The sequence below is a fragment of the Miniopterus natalensis genome, chromosome 12 (assembly GCF_054644295.1).
Source record: "Miniopterus natalensis isolate mMinNat1 chromosome 12, mMinNat1.hap1, whole genome shotgun sequence".
In the NCBI taxonomy this organism is placed as follows: domain Eukaryota; kingdom Metazoa; phylum Chordata; class Mammalia; order Chiroptera; family Miniopteridae; genus Miniopterus; species Miniopterus natalensis.
In genome coordinates this window covers 40,356,862-40,383,914 of record NC_142092.1, presented here as the reverse complement: position 1 = coordinate 40,383,914, position 27,053 = coordinate 40,356,862, and the positions used below count along the sequence as shown (strand labels likewise).

The 27,053-nt window shown below is 44.9% G+C and overlaps 1 protein-coding gene across 1 annotated transcript; it reads right to left on the bottom strand.

Annotated features, from left to right (window-relative positions):
* Positions 1-1,405: 1,405 nt before the first annotated feature.
* Positions 1,406-20,414, bottom strand: PSAT1 (phosphoserine aminotransferase 1). Its single transcript, XM_016223054.2, has 9 exons — positions 20,317-20,414; positions 16,670-16,730; positions 15,647-15,716; positions 13,581-13,786; positions 12,638-12,810; positions 11,197-11,366; positions 5,963-6,091; positions 3,156-3,293; positions 1,406-2,536 (listed from the first exon to the last, which is right to left on the bottom strand). The coding sequence occupies exons 1-9, from the start codon at positions 20,374-20,376 to the stop codon at positions 2,431-2,433; spliced, it is 1,113 nt and encodes a 370-aa protein (XP_016078540.1). The 5' UTR covers positions 20,377-20,414; the 3' UTR covers positions 1,406-2,430.
* Between the last annotated feature and the right edge of the window lie 6,639 nt (positions 20,415-27,053).

Genomic DNA, 27,053 nt, shown 5'->3' with positions numbered 1-27,053 from the left:
TCTTTGTACTTGGATGAATACAGTTGCTGACCATTTTCCAAAAGCTTACACAGATTTATGAGTCTGGGAGCCCTCCAAGATTTGAAATTGACTCATCCAACCAGTCATATCTGATCATTTTAGTGAAAAGTTAAATTGTATACTAAGCTTTCGAAAATTAAAAAATCCATATATGTGAGATTATAACTCTGCCTTTTACTCCAGGCTGAGAAAGTCAGGAAGACCAACATGACCCATTTAAGATTTTTTGTTCATGAAACAGACAATTGCTGAGCATCTCCTCAGGACAAGGCAGGATGCCAGGAGACAGAGGTAGAGACACATGGCTCTTCCTTGCTGCTCCGGTGCAGAAGGCAAATAAGCAAGACATCCCAGTTCAGGAAAGAAAGAATGAAGGTGCTGTGATGGGATAAATGGGTCACTCATATAAGAACAGAAAAAGCGTCATTCTAAGGCAGGAGACACACAATCAGGGTCAGGAGGTTGACAGGTGTCTCGAAGGAAGGTTTGTCTTGACCAGTGGCGGCAAGACCTCTAGGCTGGCGTGTCACATGGGTAAATGCATGCCACATTCGAAGAACCATAAATGTAAGAGGCCATGCCAGATGCTACAGAGCTGCGATTGCTGGGCTAAGAAACCTGGAATTTGTATCAAGGAAGAGCTCAAAGGGAATTAACACCCCAACCGGCTGCTGAAATATTCTGCTGAGGGCCAACAGAGCTGGCCAAGGAAATGGGAATGGAAGTAAGTGGAAATGGAAGGAACTCGGGGCTGGTACAAACCAGAAGGGCGTGCAACCATCATAGGAAAGGACAGGGAAGAGGTTGGCTCTATTACATGCGAACACTTAGCCGGATTCCACAGGCTGGCCGGCTTTTGCTATCCAAACATTTATTGTGGTTATTCACACCCTGCACGAACCCTTGTAAATTCTTAGACATCCCTGAGATAAGTGGGGGAACTTTCAATCTTCCTTTCAGAGAAAAGAAAACCAAGACTGGGAGACTTAGCCCTGACCAGGGAAACCCAATACCCTGGGATGAGTGAGGAGCCCAGTCCTCATTGCAGAACACAAGGAAGCGAGAAGACAGCCCAAAACCATCCTAGTGGCATGTTTCTGACCTGAGTAGAACAGAGTTCATGGGACTTTATACCATGAGCTGTGCTGGAAGGTGGTTGTGCTGATACTGTCCATTCCAAAAGCCAATGAAAAGCTAGCACGGTGTGCTGAATCATTTAAAATAAATAAACAAATGGATGCACTGAACTCAAGTCTTACATCTTTGGATGAACTAAATTAAATACCCTAATCAGATGCTATTTTCAGACTCGAGTTTTCCCATCGTAAAGTTTAAAAAAGAACAACCTGTCTAAAAATCCAGTAAAGAAATTCATTGACAAAGGTTTAGGTGTTTTAGGACTTTAATGCCCTTCACATACTCGACATAAAATACTGACAATGGATAAACAACAGGACCAAAGAAGCTTCAGCAAGGATTTTCCAGAATCACAGTGTCACTCTGGTCAAACACAATTAATGAGAACAGTCAAGTGAACAAACACGAAAGGAGCTTAACAGAGACTGTTTAGTTTTACGGCATTACTAAAAAACAAAGAACCCACCAACCTTCTCTTCCACCTACTGAAAGAAAATAAAAGTGACTCAGGAACTTCTAAATCTTGTGAAGCAGTTTCCAAAGGGAGGAAGGAAGGGAGACACACAACTGTTGAAAACATAATGTTATAATGCACAAGGTCAAGGACTCTAACAAATTCCCAAAGTCTCTACATTTATCACTGAGAACTGCAGTATTAGAAATATAAATGTATAGAGATATAAACTATTTGGTATTAAAAACAGACCTTGCTATATAAACATATGGTATGTCACTTTTCTCTCTTTATGAGAATAACAGTATAAAGATCTCCAATTGGCCCTTTAGCCGAGAATTCCTAAACACTCACCAGGTGATCAAGGTTGGCTTGAATTAACAGCTGTGGAACCCAGGAGCCCCCACGGCTATCATTTTTGGAAAGGATCTAGACGCAGCACCTAGCAGACTCCACCCACCCTCAATGCTCAGAGCCTGGGTCTCCAGAAACATTAACTGCACTTTGTGTAAGTCCACAGGCAAGTCTGAATACTGAGATCTAGCTAGAAAAAGTAGCAGCAAAGACAACATAAGGTGGAATCATCAGAAAAGTAAAGATTTTTTTAAAATGCTTTCAGTTCAAGCCAAAATTAAGGTGGCTGTTAAGTCCCACCAGCTTTGCAGAGCTGTGGATATTTTGCTGTTCTTTGAAAAAAAATAATCTATAATAAGCATGTTCCCTTGATAAAATTACCATGGTTAAGTTTTTGAAACCGTTAAATTACTTTAAATTTTGGACATAGTTCAAGGGTAGAGTATATATCAGTTAGGATGTGTTCACAGCTGATGCATCTCCAAAAACTTCTTCATGAAGGCTGCCAGCTCCTGAACGTCCTCGATCGTGACGGCATTGTACAGAGAGGCCCGGATGCCTCCCACAGACCTAGAAGGACAAAGATGCCGCCGTTAACAAAAGCATCTAATATAGCATCGAGGTGAACCCTCTTTCCTGTCACCCCCACAGGTGGCTGGGAGCTTCAGACACCTAAACATTAGAAAATTCTCCCTGACGCAGTGCAGGTCCATCAAGTGCACACACAACCTAAATTAACTCAGCAGGAAGCAAAGAGCCGGGAGCACTGCAGGGCAGGCGTCTTGCCTCTCATGGGGCAAGGAAATGGACTTTCCATAGAGCGTGCAGATTAACTGCTCTATTTGACGTTCAGCTGGAGCACCATGATCTGCTCTTACACCAAATGGGGTTGTACAGCCTCATCAGACATAGGACAGCAACCCCTATGCTGGAAGATCCATTTAAGAGATTTTCAAGAGTAATTTTAACAGAGTCTCTAGACTATGTGGCTCCACCATGCTCTCAACAGGGAATTGTGCTAAGGGCTCTAGAAGCAACAGGAGGAAGGAGTATCCCTGTGACAACTGGTTTCCCAACAAGTTACAATAACTGCTACTCCGAGCTGGGCAGGCTCCGAGATGTGTTTCATTCTGCATCTGAAAAACCAAACCCATTCTCTGATGAGCTTCTGCACTGGATGTACACTCACCTGTGCCCTTTCAAGGAGATCATGTTGAGCTCAAGGGCTTTATCGAGAAACCTCTTTTCTAAAGCATCGTCTCCCTTGGCGCTGCCAATGCGGAATGGAATATTCATCTTGCTTCTATTCTGGGGCTCCACTGGACACCTGAAAAACACGTTTATTAGTCCAGCAACTTTTCTGAAACATGCAATTTCCATTAACACATGAACAGAAAAAATGCTTAAACATTTTCTAGATGCAAACAGGAGATTAAAAAAAAAAAAGCTGTGCCCCAGGAGATTTATAATCTACTTAGGGAGACCCCTCTTGCATACAGAACAGTGAGCTACCATTCTCTCGTATGACTTGTACCGAGTTTCCATGAGCCTCGGTTTCTTCATCTGGATATTGGGAATAAAAACTCCATTTCAGACTAGTGACAGTTCAGTGGTACAGCACATGTGAAGTTTCCAACACATGGCAACCGCACAGCAATGTGACTGACGCTTTCTCTACAAGGCTGCAGAGAAAAAACGTTGGTCCTCATAGTGGTTGAAACTCTTCAAACACTTGTCACACTGCATTGTCCCAAGCTGTGTGACCTTGAGCAGTCACTAACTTCTCTGCTGTGCCTCACTTTCCTCATCTATTGAATAGTAGCTGATATAAGGATCACGTATATTTACAAAAAATTTTGTGGCACATTTTTAAATGGCCACACACTCTCTGTAGCCCTCTCAACAAGAGGTGGGGTCTGGTTCTCCACACTTTTTGAGTCTGGGCTGGCCTTGAGATTTGCTTTGACCACAAGACGGCGACAAAAGTGATGCTGTGCAACTTTCAGGCCTCAAGGGGCATGCAGCTTTGACGTCTGACCTCTTAAAACTCTGCTTTCATGTAAGTAAGCCTGAGCTAACCTGCTGAAAATGAGGCCCAGCCATCAGCCAGCACCAACTCCCAAACATGTGACTGAGACCACTGCTCCAGGGGGATCACCAGATGACTTCGGTTGAATAAGTGATCCCAGGTGAGAGCAGCAGCAGAACTGCCCAGGTGAGCCCAGCTGCACCTGCTGACCCAAGGAACCGTGAGCAAAGAAAACGGTTGTCATTCTAAGTCCCCGTCCTGGGGTGTTTTGTGATGCAAAAATAGAAAACTGATACAATTTAGACAGCGTCTGGAACAGAGTAAATATGATATAAGCATCTGTTAAATTCAATCAATTCAGCTTTTTATTCCCAGCACCTTGCACAGGGCTTGTATAGAATCTCAAAATTGATGAGTGAATTTTTAATCTATGATTTGACTTCAGTTTCTTATTTGGAAAATAAGCAATGGAAAAATTATTTTCCATTGACATCCCAAACAGGCAAATGAAAGAGGAACCAACATGCTCCTCTGAAATAAATGAAAAGTAAAACATGTAATAACTCTTTCTCCATTTTCTCAAGCACATCCTGTCTTTCTTTCACTTCTCCAGGGTGGGATTCATTAAAATTAAACAGCAAATAAAAGCAGTGGGAGGAAGCCCCCATTAAAAGTTATGCTCTCCCAAGGGCATATCCACAATTCCTGTTACAGTTAATAGGAGTCAAGTGCACAGCTACACACAGAAGAGATGCAAGGAGGGAAACCAAGTATCTGGTAATAGGCTTTGAGCCTGAATCCCAGGCTCCCCTTCCTCACGAAGTGGTAGGTGTCATGGTTGACATTTAAATTAAAAATTCAGTGGGTACCCTCTTTTGATATTCTGCCGCCTCAGGCTCCCAACATGAGGTCCTATTAAGGTGGAGCAGGAAAAAGCACAGCTAATTTAAGAAGGGGGAAAAAAAACCTAAAGGGGGGAAGAATGAAGAATTTGTACTTAGAGTTCGCAACCTCACTCTGTTTACCCATCCTATTGTGAAAGTAGATGTATCACAGCAGCAATGATGTCATAAAAGCTAGAAATTAAAGATGAAAGTGGCATCTAACAAATACTTACACACTGCTTCCTGGTATGAAGCGGAGGAGAGGGGGAAAAGATTAAGGGGAATTAACTGCTTCCAATCTAGCTAGATGGCTGTGTAGGGAATTAAAATTCCATGTGAGAAGTGCAACAGCAGCAAAGGGCTGTGGAAACAGAGCCAACCAAGGAATTCTGCCTAAGAGAAGGCAGAAAGGTTTCAGAGGAGGGGACGTGGAGTGGTTAAGATGGAAGGAGACAAAAGACAGGCATCCTGGCAGAGACCTTGCATCTGCACAGGCGAGGGGACCCTCGGCAGGCTCTCTGCCAGGACTGGAGCATTGGGTTCCTGGCTAGAGCAGCACCTGAACTGTGGACGGCCCTGCAGATATGTTCTGCTGGAAACTGGACGGGGTCTTTGAGCAGAGAGAAGCAATCAGTTTTGGGATGAAAGAAAATGGAAACCTGGGTTGTTTTTTTCTTCCTGCTCTTTCTTCCTAAGGCCTGACCTTAGATGTGGATATGGACTCTATCCCTTGGACATCTTTGTAATATTAAAATTAATATCAAATATATATTAAGAACCATCCTAAGTGTTTTCCACAAATAATAATAGTAAGAGCTAACTCTTAAGGAATGCTCCCTGTGTGCCAAGCAGTTTCTAGGGCTTCACTCTCCCAGGGCGATGTATTTAGTATAAAAAATGTCACCACCCTGAGATTTAAGTCACAAGCCTGAGATTCCTGGGTGGGGATGTGGGACCACCCAGATCACCAACACTTCAGTGTCCCAGAGAAAGGTGAATGCATCCATTTGCCAAAAGTCCCTGGCATATACACATTTTTAAATTCGCAAAACACAAAATGTGAGATCAGATCCATCGACTTACACATAGAATCCTTGGGAATTATCAATGATATCATAGATCATCTGAGATTTGATGGAGCTAAGCTTCTCCATGGCTGCCGCACCGCCATTGTTCTTAATCCACTCCAGGACCAAGCCCATGACGTAGATGCTAAAATAAAGATTAAAACAAAACTCCATTTAGCTCAGTTTTGCAAAAGTGGGAAGACATTCAAGCAAACTATTAAGATGGACCAAGACAGACTTTAAAATGTAATTGCACACAGACAAGATGAGAAGGGGTGATGTGTAGACCAAGGACAAGCAAAATCAACCCAATTCTATGCCCCAGAAAGCCATGCAGAAAAGGTTTCATTAGACTCCTCACTGGATGTCCCATCAGTCCCTACCTGTCCAGCTCCAAGACCTTATGCAAACTTCACAACACTTGGGACACACTTCCTGACCTCCACCTGCTGACACTGTCCCCACCACAAGCATCCTCAGAACCCCTGGCCCCGGCCTCACCCAGTTAATCCTTCACTTCCTGAACTTCCCGAGTCTTCTGCCCAAACTTCCCATATAGCTTTTACTATTCGCTCTTTTATTTTATATTTCTATGTGCAAAAGGTGTTCAGCTTTTCCATCCCAGAGCTGATACAGGGCCCCCCACCTGGCAGGAGACAGTGTGGCTTAGTGCTAGGAGCCTGGGCTCTGGGTCGCAGTCCTGACTCTAGTCCCAGCGCTGCCACTTATTAACAGATTCCCCAGGATTAGTCACCTCAGGAACCCAAGCCTCATCTTTCCCATCTGGGGACCAGGAAGACCAACCAACTTCTGGCATTTTAACTGCCCTGCTCTTCCCAACTCCACCTTCCCACCTAACAGACAGATGCAGCAGGGTCCCTTGCTCCCCTGGTCTCACAGTTGGGCAGGGAGCCTAATGGACCAATCAGAGCCTTCCCCAGGATCCTCTAAATTGGGATGAGAAAGAGGCAGACGTGTGTTGGTGAAATTAGGAGATAGGAGGTCAAGAGCCCAGGAAACACTAGAAGGATGCGCATCTGAAAATATGAAGACAATATTCCAGCAGAGGGAAACAAGGATCAGAAATAGCAGATGGGGTGGGATTTGTGTCACTGGTTCCAGGAGGACCCAATGAACCTCAGTCCTTCATGGAGCTCAGAGCCATTCCCTTCTGAGCCAACCAGAGAAACACACCCTGCCACAAGATCCAAGCAAGGCCATCCTTGAGCCGGTTCTCCAACAGTACTGTTCAGAGGCCACTGTTCCCTTTCACCTGCAGCTATTATCCCAGGGTCCCCAAGCTGCTATTCTGATGATCACACTCAATGCTGCAGCAAGGCCCAGGCCAGGTCCACAGTCCCAGCCAGACCTCAGCACTGACACACTACCCTCTCGGTGGCGGTCATGCTCAGACTAGCTGCGCATGCCTTCTGGCTAATCTTAATTGCAATCTGAGCAGGCAGCCAGCAGAAAGCCCAACCATTTTACACGTCTGTGGAAACAGCACCCTTAGCCTAGGTGTCTGAAGCCTCACCAAGAGGCACAAGGTTGTCCTAGGGACCACAGCCCTGGAGTGGAAGGATGCCTGGCCCCCGTGGCTCTACTGTGGCTTCCAGAAGCCCCATTAACTCACGCTTCTACCCCAAACAATCCAAAATCTTCCAAATGCAGGGCCCTAAAATGCTTACACAGCTTTGTAATGTGGTCTCGATTCTCCCCACTATCAGTGCAACACTTTAAATTAATTTATACTTTCACATCTAAAATGCAACCTGCAAACACAGAACATAAGTTTACCATCTAAGCCTGACTGTTACGTGACTCAATAAATCACAGAACATCTGTTCTATGGAATACCAAGCAGCCATTCAAAGAAAATAAAAGGCAGGCATTTGAGCAGATATGGCAATGTTCATAGTATTTTGTTGAGTGGGAAAAAAGGAATTCACAGAATAGTGTGTATGGAAAAGTTCCATTCGTATAATCAAACATACGGCTCTGTATATGTGCATATGCCCAGTTAAGGGTCTGTTAGGATACACAGCAAGCAGTTACCAGTGGTTACCCCGGCAGGCTCTGATCACTTCAGAAACCTCTGCTAAGAGCACGTTACTCTTATACATTTTTTAAAGCAATACAAAATACTCACTGTGCACTAGAGCTTAGAAAGCACACCAGAAAGTCCACAGAAAACTCGCCCTGGCTGATTCTAACTCTGCAGATGAGCTTCTGGAGTTGATGGTGGACAAGGCTAAGCCCATTCTGATAAGAAAGGTGGCCTGCATTAGTGGGGCTAGTTTGTTTCTTATTAGTTACTCTGCCTCATACTACAACTAAAACCAATTTATACTTACGGGTTCAGCTAGTCACAGTAAGTAAAAACTTTTACTTAGAGTTAGAAAAAAAGTGTAGGCATCTTTTGCGTATCCACTAACTGGGCTTAATGTGTTCTACTAAAGAGTTAAACAGAATGACCAAGCGTCCTTGCATCCTTTATTCCACCCCAATTCATTGCTCAGGGCTACAGCAAGTATTGGAAGCCTAGTTACCAGCACAGTTCAAACAAACTTCCCAGGCCCTGTGGTCATTTGGCTCTGATTTTACAAGGAAAAAAAAAAGAAGAATGCTTCTTTTCAAACTCAGACCTTTTCAAGGACTTCTATGTGACAGAAAGTTCTGGAGTGTCCTGAGTGCCTTATCAGCTTCCATTCAAGGGATTGGGGAGGATGTTTTGCGCAGATCTTCATGTCTCTGTCTATGAAGTTTTTTCTCACTGGGTGAGCTACAATTTTCTATCGCTGAATGTTTAAGCACTGCAAAAGAATTCTACATTTTCCAAGTTAGAGATTCAGGGTAACTGCTCAATTATACAGGCTTACTTTGTTCTTTCTTTTCTTTTGGGGTAAAAGAAAGCAAAGCAACTTCCAGGAGCTGTCTTCAGGCAGAATACATTGAACCCAGTCTTTCATCTTCTACATTTACATGATTCTAATCAAACATTAACTATGCTGCCCCAAGATGGCCAATTACCACTGTTCTAATCTGTCTGGGGAAAAACAGCCCCTTTTCTGCCCTTGTCTCTGGCTCAGCACATTCCTCAGGCAGGAAAGTTCTGGGGAGGTAAATCCTGCCTTTCTGCCCTCCCCATGCACCCAGAGGTGACCAACTTGCCCAACTGGTCAAGGCCTGGGGCCAAGGCTGGAGAAAGACCCTATGAAGTTCCTGCTCTAGGACTTTCTGTGTCTCCAGATCTGACTCCAGACATTTTCACCTCCCATTAGAGACCGGCCTACTTTCTCACTATTCCTGCTGATCTCCCCCCTAATATTAACAAGCAGCATATTCACGTATTCATTACATTTTAAAAAATCTGTTTCATGGCAATTCTTAGAGAAGGTGCCAGGTGAGTGAGAGCGCCCCTTGTTCCTCCAGGCTGTGCTCTCTCTAATCACTACTTGCCTGCCTTTGGGCCACATTTCAGGGAGGTGCTCTCCCTGTCTCCTTCCACCTTCCCAAAGCCAGTGGTGACCATGAAAGACTCACCTGACAGAGAGCCAGGCCCTGGCCCTACCTTCTAATAGTTAAGAGCCACCTCTTGCCTTGTGCAACCCTGCATCTAAGCCCCTTCTCCTGGAGCCCTGCCCTTGAGGGTCCCCAGCTGTGCCTCAGCACACCCAGTTCTCATTTCCAGGTTGGCCAGAGGGCACTGCTTTTCCTCTGCCTAGAACCCGAGGTAAGCATCCTCCCCACCACTGCCCCATCCCTAACAGGTAGGTATTTTAGAAACACTTTCAACCAGGGTGAAAGAGAGTGGGGTTTACAGGCAACCAGGAAAGTGAGCACCAGAACCCCCGCTTCCCTGAGGACAGCAGAGGACACAACATGAAGGGCTGCTCTGCCCCACGTGAGCCGTGTGGAAAACTAGCAGAGCATCAGATTCTAACTTTGAACACAATTCCTTTCTTTCCTAAGGCAGATTATGTGGGAGAAATTTTCTACAGGCAGTGCCTCAGGGGGAGACCTCTCATAAATTCCCAACCCTGGTGGCCCATCTGCCTGCACTGGCCCCTGCCCCCTTTTATACTCTTACGAGAACTTCCGCCCCTCCCAGAAAAACCCAAGAATGGGAGAGCCTGACTCCACCAGCTCTCTGCCTTCCTAAGATGGTGTCCTTCAAACACAAACAAATCCATCCTGAGGATTTTGCTTGCAAAGAGCACTGAGGTTCAGGGTGTACGCTCCCAGGCTGTGGAGCCAGAGTGCCTGGGCTCAAATCCCAGCCATGCCACTTTGTAGAAGTAGAGCCTCGGCTTCTTCACTTGCAAAATGAGAATAATAAGAGTATCTGCCTCCTAAGCTGCTTGGGAGATTAAAGAATCTTACATATAACATATTACTATTTTACATCATAGCTGTCCCACAAACACAAACCCATCGCTGGTTCTTCCCTCCCCTGCTAAGGCTCTGGGAACTAACAACAGAAATAGTAATAATGTAGCAGCTAATATCTATAACACAAGTTCCAGGCCCTCAGTGAGTGCATTCAATATACATATATCAACTCCTTTAATCCTCATAGCAACTCCAATGAGGAGGGTACTATATTACTTCTGAAGGGACCTGCTGCACAGAGAAGTTAAGAGAATTGCCCAAGGTCACACAGCTGGTTAGTAATAGATCTCTCTGGCAAATATTAAATCCCAGGTGTCACAAAGGTTTTCCCAAACCACCTGAAGCTGGGAGTTAAGAGACTGTTGGCAGGCCTGAGGGGTGCAATGCAGCTAACAGGAACCCTGCAGGCAGTGTGAAAAAAAAGGGAAAGTGTTTGTTCCAAGCCAGTATCTTTGCTGCTAAGCATCGAGCTTCCTTCACGCAGGCCCAGCAGGGAAAGAAAAGAGAGCAGGGGAGGTCCAGCGTTTGAAAGTCCTTCTCCCAATTTGCACTGCTTGTTTGAGATGCAGTCACAGCACTTCACCTGCAGAGAGCTTTGGGGTTAATGGTGAACCACCAAGGCTACCAAAATCAAACAAAAGCACCCCCCCCAAAAAGGGCTAGAAGGAAAACTGGCCAAACAGTGCACAGAGGGTAACGAGGGACTCGTGAGCTGGACAGAGACTCCTGATAGGATCTCTAGGCTATCAGGTCACTGGTTCATGCAAACACTCTACTTAAAAGTCACCTCTGCTTTGATGGGAAAGAGACCCTGAAAGAGACCCCTCAATTGGTCCACAAGCAGCACACTGGAGTTACCTGAAGCAGGGAGGTGTGTTGTACAAGGAGTTATTTCCGGCCTGCACTTTGTACTCCAGGACCGAGGGGCACTCCCTGAGGGCGAACCCCAGCAGGTCATCTCGGATGATCACCACCGTGACCCCTGCAGAGCCAACGTTCTTCTGTGCACCAGCAAAAATCACCCCAAACTGGAAATGAGAAAAACATGCCATTGTAGATACACTTGGTAATTTTTCTTAAAGGTATTTAAACTTCCTAAATGATTTCTATGAGGAAGTAACCACTGTATTCCTATTAGGAGTGTATTCTCTTCTCTAAAGGAATCTCCATCTGAGACACTTCGAGTTCAGAGGCCTGCAGGTTACATGCCTGCCTGGCCCTTCTCCTCCCCAGGAAGGGGCTAGTCTAGGTGACCATTGTAAAAACCTTATACATATTCATATTCACTCTGCATACTTTCCATCTATGCCCAAGTTAGTCTTTAAAATAGAGCACTGTTTAGAATTGCCAGTGCATGGTAAGTGGTAATACATACCAAGACTATAACCAAAATGTGGTATATCCATACAATGGAATAGTATGCAGCCTTAAAAAGGAATGAAGTTCTGACAAGTGCTTCCACAAGGACATTCTGCTAAGTGAAATAGGCCAGGCAAGAAAGGACAAATATTGCATAATTCTGCTTATATGAGGTAACTAGAGTGGTCACATTCATAGAGACAGGAAGTAGAAACAGTGGTTACTAGCAGCTGGGGGTGGAAGGACTGGGGAGTTAGTGTTTAACGGGCACTGAGTTTCAATGTGGGAAGATCAAAACTTCTGAAGATGTATGCTGGCAATGATTTAAGGGTGAATGTACTTAAAATGCCACTGAGCTGCACTTAAAAATGGTTAAAATGACAAATTTTATGTTAAGTATATTTTACCACAATTTTTTTAAAAAGGCAGATTACTATTTAATCAGAATGTTTTCCATTCTTTACAGATATTATGCCCCTGATTGCAGGCACCTGGGTACACTATTCCCATTGCCCACCTTAGTGCCCCATCAAAAGTCTATGTGTCCTGATGCTCTTGGAGTTGCGCTGGGTACAAGGCAAGGCGGGGCTCCTTCAGAGGCACCCTGTGCTGGGATAATCTGCATCTTCCCTTGAAGACAGCAAGCTACTCCCAATGTGCTGACCAAAAAATTTCCTAAGAGCCACTCTCAGAGGCAGATAAATTCCCAAAGGACTCAAGTGTGACCTTGTGAAGCCTTCATTAACATGGGGCTGGGAGGTCAGGACTTAAACACCTGATGATCCACAATGAACAAGCGACTACTGGCCTGCTCACTGAGAGCTACCCCGGCTCCAGGGTCTCTGCTGGCCCAAGGCTTCCCAACCTTTCCTTGGTCTAGTATATATTCAAATGCCCTTACAAGAACCAAGATGCTGGGGTCCCCTCTTTTACACTCTACCTTGGAAACGTCCACTGGCTTGGATAGGAAGTTTGAGGACATGTCGCAAACCAGCACTGCTCCCTTGACGTCAGGGATAAAGTCAAACTCCACGCCATGCACGGTCTCATTGGCGCAATAATACACATAGGAGGCGTCCGGGCTGAGGGTCCAAGTGCTTGGGTCTAGAATTTCTATCACAGAAGACAAGTTAGAGACACCGCACCTGTATTCCCCCTTCCTTATGTAGCTGGAGTCCACCAGGAATAACAGCCCGTCCCCTAGCAGTGAAAGGCTGATTCCAAAGCATTCCTGAACGAAAGCACCCTATCCACCCTGCATTATAATCACCACCCCCATGCTAAAAGGATGGTCACTCTCACCCTGCTCACCGTTAAATCTTCAGATATGGCCAGCTGAGTATTTGGGGTTTTTGTTTGCCATCCTATGTCCATTGGAGGTCCAATAGTTTCCTCTTGGGGCTCCAGCCTCCCCCATTCTCAGCCCATGTGATTCCCGTGGAACCAATTCCACCAGAAGCCCCAAAGGTAAAGTGTGACTCAAGTACTGTCACACAACTGATGTGGACTGGGACATATGAGACATGAGACTGTTATTGGAATATGTGAGCACAGAAACTGAACCTTGGGAGAATATAAGGTCAGCAGAGGCTGCAGCCATCTTCTAAGACTGAGGGGACAGTTTTTCTGACTGTGGAGCCACCACAAGGAGAAAGTGAAAGATACCAGGACCTGAAAATAGTGCTGGGGCCCTTGATCGACCCACACCTAAAGCCAAACCGGACCCTGGGCTTTGCAGCTAAGTGAGCTTATAGATGCTCTTTCTGCAGCAGCACTTAGTAGCCTTAACTAGTACAGCCATCCAATCTAAGTGGTATCAAACTAACTAATGACAAGAAGGAGCAAAGTCAACATTGCTAGTCCACCTCAGCTCCAGCACTTACTTGTGTAACTCCCAAGTTTAGGGTGGACAATGTTCACAGTCCCAAACTTCTTGGCTTCTTCTGCGGCTTTAGCTGACCAGGCTCCTGTCACCACATAGTCGGCGCACCTTCCTGCTTTCAGTCCAATCAGGTTTAAGGGGACAGCACTGAACTGGCCAGACCCACCTCCTTGCAAAAAAATCACCTTGTAGTTGTCTGGAACAGCTCTGGGCAGAAGCACAGGAGACCGTAACTAGAGACTCACAGGGTCAAAGACGGAGCATGCGCGATGCTCTGCCGGCACTTTACCCTGGGTAGACATACGAGAACGATGGGAACGTCCCACCACCGCTCTGCCTTCCCCAATCCAGTCATTTACCTACTCACTCCTTGGACAACTATTTATTGGCCCTGTGGTGGAAGCCTATGGTCACTGTTTGGACGGAAGCTAGTAACACCCTCCTGCTCCTACAGGGTGTCACCCCGTGCTACCATTCTCAGTCCACGTGGTTCAAGGGTGACCAAGCCCAGCTCCAGGGGATGAGCACATGACCCAAGTTGGCCAACGGAGCTTGGTTCTGAGACCTTCGATCAAATTTTTGGGAAAGAGCTCTTTCTATTGAGGGGAAGAATGAATTTGTAGGAACTAACCCTACAACCAATGGTGGCCATCTGATGAAGCTACCACATAAAACAGCAGGTCCAGGAGATGAGAAAAAGACCTTCCTGACATCACCTGAGCTCTTATATCACTCCCGGACTTTTCCATCATGCAAGGTAATACATTTCTTTTTTTTTTCGAATACAAGTGGAAGTTTATTTAGAAAGCACAGAGGTAGAGTGAGCCAGCTGGGCTGCATGGGCTCAGGAAACAAGTTACAGAAGTAAAAGAAGGGCCCCTGGAGCTTAAGAGAAAGAAAGTAAAGGTAAAACTGTCTGGGGGGAAGAAGACGGGGAAAAGGGCATGGGAATGCGAGAGAGGGGGGGAGGGAGAGGGAGAACATGCCAACACATTCTTTTTTTTTGGTTAAGCCAGGAGTTGGACTTCTGTCCTTTGCAACCAAAAGTCCTAGAAGTATTTATGTGCTGGTCCATGTTATGAACCAAATGGACACTGGAGAAGGATCTAATTACCTATTCAGGCCTAATTACCTATTCAGGCCTAATTACCTATTGGGGCACCTAATAAACATCTAGATTAGGAGTGAAATTTTTTACTCCAGCATGGAAAATTAAGATGGTTAAAATGAGTACAGTGGGGTTACAGATAATTCCAGTTTAATTTGTGAGCTTGTTTTTTCTAAACTTTCTGCACTGGTCTTGTGAGCAGGGAAAAAACTGTGTTTCCAAGGTTACCATATTCATTTATGTGCATATAATGATATGTAAAACCTCTCCTTTAAATAGCAATGTGTTTAGGAATAAGGTTTCCTCCAGAGAAGGAAGAGGTGCAGATAACCTAGGAGGGCAGTTCCTGAAGTTTAGGCTCTTAAAATGACCCCAAGAGCCTGTTAAAAATGAAGTTTCTAAAGCGATTCTGACAGCAGGTCTGGGTGGGGCCCAGTATTTGAATTTTTAATACTTCCCCACACCAGGTAATTCTGACAGGCAGTATGAGGCCCATACTTCCAGAACCAGTGAACTACATTGTAGTTAATAATGCTAAACTTCTACAGTGCTGAAAAATCTTTCTTAGATATGATGATTTCAAATCTTTAGAAATACTACATAAAATAAAAACAAACAAGTGAAGGATAGGTAACAAGCAAAAAGCATTATGTACTAATTTAGTGAATTTGGGAGCATCTTAAAAAAAATATTTTTACTTATAGAATGTTTTAAACAGCAGAGCATAGCAAATACTAAAACAGAGTATATATAATCAAACAAAAGTAATGCAGGCCCTGACCAGATAGTTCAGTTGTTTTAGAGTGTTGCCCCGATATGTCAAGGTTACAGGTTCAATCCCCGATCCCCGGTCAGGGCACATACAAGAAGCAACCGATGAATGCATAAATAAATGGAACAGTAAATCAGAAAAGAAAAAAAAAAAGTAGTACAGTTTGGTCTTAAAATTTTAAACTTACAGCAATTCCCGAACAAGATTCTCTGTGTTATTAAGAATCTTAGCGAAATCTGATGACCTGTGGCTCATTTCTGTGGAAGGAAAGATAAACAACAAAGTAAGTTCCAGTTCAAAACTGAACACAAGTAGCTTCCGAAGGAATGATAAAATTTCAAGTAAAAGAATAAATAGACATTTCACTAATTTTACATTCAACTTCATTTAGGGGGAAATCTAAATTGATTTTCAAATTGCAAGCATTTTAGCCTTATATCACAGCAGAATGAGTTTTCAAGTGGCAGTTTCGTTCTCTGTGATTTCTCACCTTTACCACACACTTGAATCTGTGTGCAATGTCTGCCCTCTGGGACAGCAGTGCAGAATTCTACACTATGCTCTCACCTCACAGACACCTAAGTACATGTCAGCAAACCCACAGGAACAATATTTAATAACAATGAGCATACTGTTAAACTTACTGTCTCAATACTATGTAGCCTTTGGAAAAAAGAAAGAAGAAAAGAAGGAAGAGGGGAGGGGAGGGGAGGGGGGAGAGGAGGGGGAGGGGGAGGGGGAGGGGGGAGGGGAAAAGAAAATTTTAGAACTCAAAGGTTCCCTTCCCTAATAATATAAAGGAGAGAAGCTTAATGAAATTATTAGCAGACAAGATCTTCATAAAAACCCTGTGTACTTTTAAACTTTTATTAAGTTCATTTATAAGTGTAGTTAAAAACTAAGTGAACGTGAAGCAGTACTATAAATATTTGGGACACTGGTATGCAAATGTACAGTAAAAACCTCTGGATCTCAGTCCCTATGACTAGCAAAACCAATTAGAAAATGCTGAGATGTATGAAATCTCACCAGCATTTATGTTTATGTTGATTTCAAAATTGCTTCCATCAAACATGCAACTAAATTATTAAAATTTTTTAACTACATCTACAAAGAACTATAGAAAGACCCTGTAGAAATTACAGGTTTGATGCATTTAAATTAATTCCCTGACACCCGGACAGTCACAGAATCCAAATGTAAATCTTACCAAGAACACTAATCCCAAGGCCTTTGTAGTCTAATAATTCTTTTTGTATCTCTAACAATACCTAGAAAAAAATAAAAGAAAATAGGTGATTTGAATATTCTGTGCACAGCTGTCCTTCTGGACATATAAACCTGGGGGTGGGGAGGGAAATGGGAGGGGCTCTACTCATAGCGCCTGTGAGATCTGGAAGCTTCTGTCCCCACCCACAGCTAAGGGGTTCCTCCCAAAGAGCCCAGAAAAGAGGCAATTTTCACAAAAGTTGAGTGTGAATTTACCAAATGTGACTGATACTGGGATGCAGTTTTTCCAAAAGCATGAATTAACTTAAATATAAAAAAAATAACTTGGACTTAAAAGAAAAACAAGTATACAATTTTTCTGATGACAACTCTTTATCTGTTAAGATAAAACCTTTGGGAAAAACTAGAATATGTCTCCCCCACAATCTCGTTTGCCACTGCCTTAAAGCAAAAGTACAAAAGGCATAAAGTTCTGGGTTCAGAGAACAAACAAATAAAAATCAACTGGGTCCCAAATTAAACAGATAACTTGATTTTCCATACTTTTGGTCTAAGGCGCAGGACTGGGATGGGTGGGGTGGGCATGAATTAGGAAGCACCTGCTGTGAAGTAAGACTCCTCCAGGAGTGACTGATGTACTTATCCCAACGACTGAGCCATGAGGGTGATACTCTTATCCTTAATTTGCCCATGAGAAATCTCAGCTGAGGCTCCAGAGGGGGTCTAAGCTATATGCCCTGGCCAGCCCCTTGACCCATCTTGTAGAATCACTGCAGTCCCAAACCACAGTCTATCTCACAGGGGCCACAGGGCAAGTTGTACCCAGTTTAGGGCCAATCCTAGTGCCAGGAAATGGAGGGGGCAGGAGTGTGAGGGCCACAGCTAAATCTCTTCTAAACCTCTCCTTTGGACAGGCAGCTCCTAGCTACGGAGGAGACCCATTGTTGCTTCCCAAAGGCAAGTGAAATGAAAGTAACTACACACTGAAAGGAAAAGACCTATCTTTTTAAAGACAGCAAGCCCTCATCAGAGATGCATGCTGATGTGTTTAGGAGTGAAATGACTGATATCTGGGGCAGGACCAGAGAAAGACGGGAGGCGGGGGGGGGGGGGGGGAGCGTTGCTGACACAAGATTGGAAAAATGTCCATAGTTGTTAAATCTCAGAGACCAGCCAATGGATGGCTTTATATTATTCCCTCTCTACTTCTGTGTATGTGAGAACCGCCACAAAGTAAAAAGAGAAAGAAAAGCTCACAAAATGTGCACAAAACAGGTGAGGTAAGACCTCTGTAGAAACATCCAGCCATCAGAGATAGTTTTGTTAAAAGACAGGCTGGCCCGCCTGTGTGGTTCAGTTAGTTGAGTGTCGTCCTGTGCACCAGAAGGTCCCTGATCTGATTCCTGGTCAGAGCACATGCCCAGGTTGCAGTTGAGTCCCCAGTCAGGGGGGGTTTGTGCATGCAGGAGGCAACCCATCGATGTTTGATTTTTCCCTCTCTCCCTCTCCCTTCCTCTCTCTAAAATCAATAAAAACATTTAAAAATAAATAAATAAAAAGAAAAGATACAGGCTAAGGAGGACACATAAAACCATCTAAACTGGATTGCAACTTATCTGAAGAAACAGTATTTGAACAATAAAGAATTAGACAGAAAATGATTCCATTGAAAAGGGGGCTCAAGAATTTGTCATTGTTTTGCAAACTGTTGGATGCTTATTAGCACTGGCTGATCAAATAAACTTTAGTGAATCCTTCCCTCTATAAAGTAAACAGAAACACCCTCTGTGATAGAATCTTCTTTCAACTTCTGTTTAAGACTATATTTCTTAGACAGTATTCTTTGAAGACATCTATAAGTTTATATCCAAAATCATTACAGAGTTTTTAAGACTTCCACCCATATAGCACAGGCCTCTTAATCCAGTAGAGTTTATTTTTTTCAAACTGCTGAATGCTTTTATGGGTCACAACAAATTTTTTATAAGAAACTGAACAGACCAGAGAGGAACAGAATACAGACTGTGTACATCGTAGTTAATTAGGCTGTTTCATAAGGCTTTTGTTTTAGTTATAATTACATGCATGTACTTGGTCATTTTGTAAAATATATTTTCCATTGTGATTACAGTCAAAGTTTGAAAAGGTACCTAATTCTTTAATTTCAATTAAATCAAGTACAAAGCATCATCTGCCCCCCAGGTTAGAGGGTGTATCTGAGGGCAAAAATCCTCCCCAGAAAATAAATAATAAACAAATAAGTGTATTAATGATGACAACTGCCATTATAATAAAGGCATAACAAATTACACGGGAACAATACTGAGTCCAAAAGATGAAAAGGGGAAATGGTCATGATGAGGAGAGTACAGGAAACATTTCACAGCTCTAGCAGAGAATCTCTCTTAAAACGGACTGAAATAGCCCAGAGGGGGAAAAAAAAGTCCTGTTCTCTCAGCTACTGTGAGCTCGGCCCATAGAAAAAGATCCTTTCCCTTCTAAAATTGTAAGATTCTCTGTTCTTACAATACAGAGGAGGCTCTGTCCCAGGGAGATTTCTGCCCTGTTCAACAAAAGATAATTGTAAAGTATTTGGCCGTGCCTCATGTTGTTACAACGTATTATGTCTTCTTGGTTGGAAAAATAAAAATCTCACAGCAGCGGTGCAGCTTGTCAACGCGTTCAAGGCACAGCAGAGGCTGCCCGCTCCGCAGCTGCGGCGGGCTGGGGGGGGGGGGGGAGGCCAGGACCTGGAGCCAGGCTGGGGGCTGGGAAGGCGGGGAGAGAGGGAGAGAGTGCCACTTGCACTTGAAAGGTCTGGCCGTGGCCCGGGGTAGAATTTAATCATTCATTCGCTCCAGAACAAAGTGACGCGGGCTGGGCTAGCAGCCCAGGGCCTACCACTACCAGAGTATGAATTCTAATACCTTGGGGGGGGGGGAGTGTAACAAACCGGTTACATCTACTCGCAAAAAAAAAAAAAAGCGGACTAAAAGGGTTTAGGGAAGGGTAGTTCCGGGCGTGACAAGGAGGAATTGGAACGCTTTCAAATTTACATTTTTGAAAAACAATGTTCCCAAAAGCTGTCTAACCCCCACACTGTTTCCGGCAGCCAGGCGTGGGCCTCTAGTTTTCCATCCCCTCCAGTTAACGCGATTCCCATTCGCCATTCATTCACACTGACCATGTCCATTCAAGCATCCCCTCGACACTGCCCGGCTCGCTGCACTGCCCGCAAAGCCCACGCGGAATGAGAGGGGTTTTTCCCGCCGCGCCCACCCCTGGGCCAGCGAAAGGAGCCTGCGGGAGTCGCCAGGTGCGCTCCAGCGACGGGCCAGCAACGCCCCGGAGGGCCGAGGCGCGCACGCCTCGGGGCAGCTGCACGGGCAATGCTGCCCGAGCTTCCTCCCAGGAGTGTATTCTTCCAGCCCACCTGCGAGAGAACTGGCTGCACGCTGGTACAGACAGTTCGGGGGACTCGGAGCGGGAGTGGGGGTCCCACCGCCCGGAGCGGAGATGCAGAGCTCCCCGCACAGGATGCTCAGCTCCCAGCGCAGAGATGCACAGCCACTCGCGCACGTGCTCACGTCCAGGCTGCGCTTTCCGTGCGCGGTCGCTGGGACTTACCGAGCGCGGCAGCTTGGCGGGCCCGGGCCCGAAGTTGACCACTTGCTTTGGGGCGTCCATGGTGCTGCGGCGCAGGTGGCAACGAGGCGGGAGAGAACCGGCCGCTCTGGCTTCGCGAGTCGATCGCCTGCGCCAACCCTCGGCCTTTTTTTCCCTGGCCCAGCTGGCGCTCCGATTGGCCCGCGCATGTAGCAGGTCCTGCTATGATTGGTCCTCTCAGCGGGGCTCCCATCCCCATTGGTCGCGCTCGCTAGCCGAGGCCGGAAGCCGTTTCTCCGCTGGGGTTTAGGGTTTCAGCCCTTTCTTTGATGTATGCAAGGCGTGCGGGTGATTGCACCAGCCGGCCCGCGCCGCTGCGCCCCCGCCCGCGGGTCGTGGGCGGAGGAAAGAGGCTGATCCCGCCGACATGCGTTCCTGCTCCTGCGCCCTGGATCAGACCTGTTTCAGTCCCCCAACCCTGACCCCAGACCCCCGACCCCCTCTCTTGGCCGCAGGGGGAGATGCGGAGCAAATCTCACCGTCCTCCTGTCCTCCAACCAAATCTCTCCTCCACCAGCCCCTGGGCTCTGATGCATTCGTGTCGGAACCAGCAGCCATTCATTCCCCAAACTTAGTTCTAAGCACCCCCGCGGCTCCAGATACTCCGGTGGAGAGGCAGGGCTCCCAAGGATGGAACTACAGGGTGAAGAATGGGCCCGGGGTGGGTGGAAGATGAGGTTCTTTGCACGTACACTGGAGCCCAGAGTTCCTGCTGGATTAAAGGATGGAGGCAGCTAAGGATTCTGGGAAGATCCCTGGCCTGGGAAACCTACCTGAGCCCCCACCTCCCCAACCCCCGCCCCGGGCAAGTCCTTAAAAGATGCTGATTCTTCATTTCCTCTTGTGAAATCAACAAGCTGGAACCTGGCAGTAGCTCTCAGGTTCGCCAGCGCTGACAAGCTGTGACTTTAGAAACGTGAGGAGATGTTAACAGGAACGCAATACCCCTGGGGAGCTGCAGCCCAAGCCAGTGGGGAGGCCCAGAGCCAGGCCCCGGGGGGCACAGAGCCAAAAATGCTCAAATGTTTCTGCAATAGTGACCTTCTCGAGCTCCCGTGGAGGCTCCCATGGGGTTCTGAAAGAGGAAGGCCCCCTCCCCTGCAAGAAAGAAGTTTCTCTGAAGTGTGGAATTCCATCATTTTTTTTTAATGTGAACTAGGAGTTCTTCTCCACGATTTAACCTAGTTTCTTTTAATATAACAATATTTCCCCAAATATTGGAGCAAAAGTGATGTGCCACAAATACACACAGTGCCTGTCCTGAGACTTTTGGTAACACTAGCCACACTGTCAACAACCCATTTCAAAAGGCTTGAAAGCTGACAGGGTTTTGGCATTTGTTTGCTTTTTGTGGTATGTGGGTGGGATGGGGCTGGGACTAGAGGTAGGGCTTTGGGTTTGGGAGTTGTAGGGTTAAGTTTCTAGAAAAAGCTGAAATGAACAAGGTCACTGCCACCCTCAGCACCTTCATTTAGCAAATTGCAAAATTTCATGGAAGGTGTTAAACAAAATTCAACTGAGTAAATTTGAAGATCGAATTGACTTTTTAAAGCAATTCATGAATCTGGGCAACATCCCATCTAGCAGCTAGAAGGGCACTGGGAGGTGTACAAAGTGGATGGGGTTTTTTTGTTTGTTTTGGATTTTTTCCCCACCATTTATTTATTTATTTAAATATCTCTTTATTGATTTCAGAGAGAGGAAGGGAGGGGGGAGAGAGAGAAACATCAATGATGAGAGAGTCATTGATCTGCTGCCTCCTGCACATCCCCCACTGGGGATCCAGCCTGCAACACGGGCATGGGCCCTGACTGGGAATTGTTCCAATGAGGGGAGATCATTTCTGCAGCCCTTTTTGTAGCTAAAGATCCGTTTCCCTTACCATTCTTTGTTCCCAGAGAAAATGAGGAATGTAGCCAAAATCCTGTTACACTCTTCACACTGACCCCAACTTACTCTCTCAGTTTATCTCCCCACCCTACTTTGCTTTATTTTTAAAATTGTGAACAACTATACATAAAAAAAGTATCACTTGAGCCATTTTCAAGTATACCGATCGGTGATAGTACATTCACACTGTTGTGCACCCACCATCCACCTCCAGAACATCTTCATGTGCCCAGATTCAAACTCTGTACCATTGAACAGTAAGTCCCTGTTGCCCCACCCACCCCACCCCCACCAGCCCCTGGCAACCACAGTTCTACTATCTGCCTCTAAACTTGACTATTCTAAGTACCTTCTGTAAGTGGAATCACACACTATTTCTCTTTTGTGACTGGCTTATATCGCTTAGCACAGTGTCTTCAAAGTTCATTTTACTTCAGGTTATTTTTTAACTTTATTTTAAATAGACTTTATTTTTAGGGCAGTTTTAGGTTCACAGCAAAATTGAGAGGCAGTTGCAGAGATTTCCTCTATTATCAATATCCCCCCTCCTTCCTGAGTGGCACACTGGTTACAGTCCATGGTCCTACACTGACTGACACATCATCACCCGAAGTCCACAGTTGTACATTCTATGGGTTTGGACAAATGTCATGATGACATGTATACACTGTTATAGTATCATACAGAATAAATTCACTCCCCTAAATTCTTCTGTGCTCTGCCTAGCCGTCCCTCCCTACCTCCCTTTGCTTCATTTTCAAATGACTGATATAGAGAGCACGCCAAGCTTTGCACAAGTCAAGTCTCCAAAGGAGTCATTTTAAGAGAAGTGCTCTCTATGGATCGGTGGGCAAAGCTGCACGGGGACTGCACACTGCTGTTCTCTCTTAACACTCTAAAAAGATTCTGATAGGGAAAAAGCACCAGAATGTTTTTAACCTGAAAATGTACTTATTCTACTACTATTTTTTTTTTTTTGTAAGGTAAGAAAGAAAATTCCTGGCACCGTTTCTTCTAGACACTATTCACCACACCCAGTTGAGCTGGCCCTGACTAGATGCATTTTTTGGATCAGCTCTCTTTACCTGGGCTACCTGGCTCCGGGGATCCAATGGAAGCATGAAAATGGGCCACAGAGTGCTTGTTTAATCACCTGGCCAAAGTTCATGTGTGCCCAGACTATTATATTTATGATATTTAATAGTTATACCTCGACTATTGTATTTTCTTACGTTTGTATTATAGAAACCAAGTCTCGGTTCTAGAATAACATTTGCAGTGTTAATAACCTGGCGGGGTTTTATTCTTTCCTTTCCTTGTGGGGGCCAGAGCAAGTACTAAGAGGAAGGAGGTAGAGCAAAGCCAGGGAGCAGGAGGGTGGAGCCAGCTCAGGTCTCAGAAAGTCCTGCTTCTCTGCCCCTTTCTTTTTCTCATACCCCGAACTAAGTCCCAACTCCAAAGGACCACACACACTGCCTTAGCCATAAGTAGTGCTTGTGCTTTGATTTATTTTTTGGTTCGCGTTTGGTACAGAAAGGACGCAGAGATTAATAAAAAATAACAAGACTCCAAATTCAGAGCTGCCTTGCATGAAAGCCCTTTCCATGATCACAGAAATGAACTGGAGGAAGAGGAAGGTGGGTGTGTGGCTGGCAGAGGGTGATGGGTAAACACAGGGAAGACAGGTTCAACAAAGCATGGTTTGTGTGTGGTGAACTGCTATACCAATATTAAAACTTTAATGGCGCAGGACTATGGTTAGCGTGAAAAGAAAGCTGCTTGCCATCACAGCAACAAATAAATATCTCTATCCCCCCACAGCCAAAAAATAATGATTATTCCCCGCACCCCCACACAAAAAAGCCCACCTCCTTGGAGTCATATTTGATACTCAAACTTAGACAATTTATAGTCCCAAACACCCCAAATCAGAACATGGATACATTCAGACTCATTCAATCATTCATTCATTCATTCAATAAATACAGTTGACCCTTAAACAACATGGATTTGAATTGTGCCAGTCCACTTATTCGTGGATTTTTTTCAATCAAAAATTTGAAAAAACTTGCAGGTGATCTGTGTAGCTTAAAATAGACAACATAAATTTACATTGATAAATTCAGAATAGTACTATAAATGTATTTTTCTCTTCCTTATGATTTTCTTAGTAACATTTTCTTTTCTCTAGCGTACTTTATTGTGACAATACAGTATATAATACATATAACATGCAAAATATGTGTTAATCAACCATTTATGTTATCAGTAAGGCTTCAGTCAACAGTAGGCTATTAGTTAAGTTTTTGGGGAGTTAAAGTTATATGCAGATTTTCAAGTGTGAGAAGGTTGTGCCTCAAATCCTCACGTTTTTCAAGTGGGAACTGTACTGTATTCCTACCATGTGCCATGAAGAATGCAAGCATGGTCACTGCCCTCCTGGACCTTCTGGTGTTTGATATGTTTATATCCTTTTATATTTTTATATATTACATTATCTTTTCTATTTTACAAAAGTCATCTGCTTAATGAGGTCTGCCCTGATTTCCCTACTTGATATCAAAACCTCCCCCTCATGCCTAGTGCTCTTGATTCCTCTTAGCCTGCTAACATTTCTCTTTTGCCAAAGCATGAATCACTACCTAGCATGCTGGATAATTAGGTCATTTTCTATGTGTATTGTCTGTGTGCTAGCATGCAAGCTCTAGCTGGGCAGGGCTTTTCTCTGCTTGGTTTGCTAGGATACCCTGGGTAAGCTCACAATCATGATTTGTTGAGTGAAAAAATGAATTTATAAACACTAGACCAACTGTGGTAATTCTCCTGAAACAAAAAAAGGTCTGTTCCAAAGCTGAAGGCTTTACCTCTAGAGACAGAAAACTGCTTGTCATTACTAATGAATTATCCTCACCCCGTTCAGCAAGGCTTCAAAGGAGGTTTTATGTTTCCTCATTGTCATATTCAGTCTCTTAGCCGTATGTTCTATCTCAAAACCCTGCAGTCCATCTGCTTCTCTGTCCACCCGCCTAGTCCAAGCTCTTATGGTCTCTTCTAGACTCTAGGATCCGGTCTCCTTACATTCGCTTTGCTCCCTTAGAATCCAATTTCCAAACAGCAGCAACAGTCATCTTTTAAAAATATACACCAAGTAGCTCTGTAACTGCCCTGATTAAAGCCCTCTAAGGGCTTCCTGCTACATTTAGAACAGTGACTAATGGGCCCACAAGACCCTACCTGGCCTGGTCCTTAGTGACTCTTAGCCCAGCCCTTGGCCTGTCATCCAAACTGCCCTTTCAGTCCTAGGACCCTCTCAAGCTCCTTCCTTCCCCCGCGTTCTCTCCCTGGCCTCCCCAAAGCTGGCTCTGCCAAGCCTCGGCCTGCCGTTTAGACACCACCTCCTCAAGTCCCACCCGGCTACCTTATCAGAAGTACCCCCAGCCAGCCCTCCAGTTCCTCTTGGCCATATTTCCTAGGTCATTTCTCTCATAACTTTCCAGTCTCTGAAATACTTGTGTACTTCATTTTCCACCCTAAAATGCACCTTCTCTGAGAGCTGAGACTGCACTCGCCTTGTTCTTGGCTACACCCTGGCATCAGGCATGGCTTGCGCTTGATATTTTGGGAGTGCAGGACAGGAAGAAGGAAAACAAGGGACAGTGGTGACAGTCCTTGTTGCTGAGAGAAAGAAACTGTGGGTATCTATTATTTCTTCAGAATTTTCTATAGTGAACATCAAAAACTTAATCTTCTTTGTAAAAGTTGGTTATTTTAAGAGTGGGGTGAGGGTAGGCAAAAACCACCAAGAAACCTGGAGATCCGGGGATGCCACTTTGTAAGTCTTTAGAGCCTGTGACTGCTGAGGCCCATCCTCCCGCAAAGTGGTTCTGCTGAGGCCGAATGGCTGGTTGCTACCTCGAGTACTAACATGTCACCAGGTGGAGGCTTGAAGAACTGGGGACTGATGAAAGACTCATCACCACCATTTTTTTTACTGATGCCATCTCTCCTAGCATCCCTGTAACTTGTATAGCCAAAAAAACCTCTTAAGTAACCCTGAATGGCTTGGTGCCCAGGCTGGCCCCACAAGTCTCAAATCTCTAGATATAAAATTAACTTCTGTGGGCAACTAAAGATGATTAATGAACCCTTACCAGGTATACTGTTGATGTGGAACTTGGGTGTCAAAAACTTTGCATTCTACATTCTAACGTTATAGTTGAAAGAAAATGACCAAGTGTGCTTATGAAAAATAAGGGGAAAACACCTACTTTCTTTCAAACAACCTGGGATTGTTTCACATGTCCAGATACGATATTTTCAGTGTGGCTTACTTAGGTTTTTGGGTGTTTGCTTTTAAATGCAAATCGCAGGTCTCAGAATTTTGGGAACTCCTTCACTTTGATGAGGAAGGTGGCCCACGGAGGGGAAGAGACTCTGCCAGCTGGGCCAGGTCTGCCATCTGTGCCCCACAGGTGTTATTTCTTTCCTGTGCCCTGCTGGCACCTCTTTTCCCATTTCAGAGAAGGAAAAGCTAACCCCAGATCAAGGATTTGTCTAAAGTCACCATGGATCTGGTCAATCAAACCAAGGAGATTTGGTTTGAAACCAAACCGCTGCATTTCTAGTCCAGGGAATATAATCATATTGTACACGCTTCCCTGCTCTTTAGAATGACTTAAAGATGTCCATAAAGCCTATTAAATTATTTAAGGAGAGAGCAAGTTCAGAGAAATACAAGCCAAACCTGAGCAACAGATGAGATCTAGAAAGCGAAGGGCGTGAGCAGCCAGGGCGGCGCAGGCAGGGAC

Bases quoted from the DNA above. Each gene is read 5' to 3' on its own strand.
- PSAT1 (XM_016223054.2), bottom strand. From the start codon at position 20,376: ATGGACGCCCCAAAGCAAGTGGTCAACTTCGGGCCCGGGCCCGCCAAG. The intron at 11,367-12,637 runs GTAGAGTGTAAA...TCTCATTTCCAG, and splicing joins AGCCAGTGGACGTTTCCAAG to TTTGGGGTGATTTTTGCTGG. The intron at 3,294-5,962 runs GTAAGTCGATGG...CGTGTTTTTCAG, and splicing joins AATTCCCAAGGATTCTATGT to GTGTCCAGTGGAGCCCCAGA.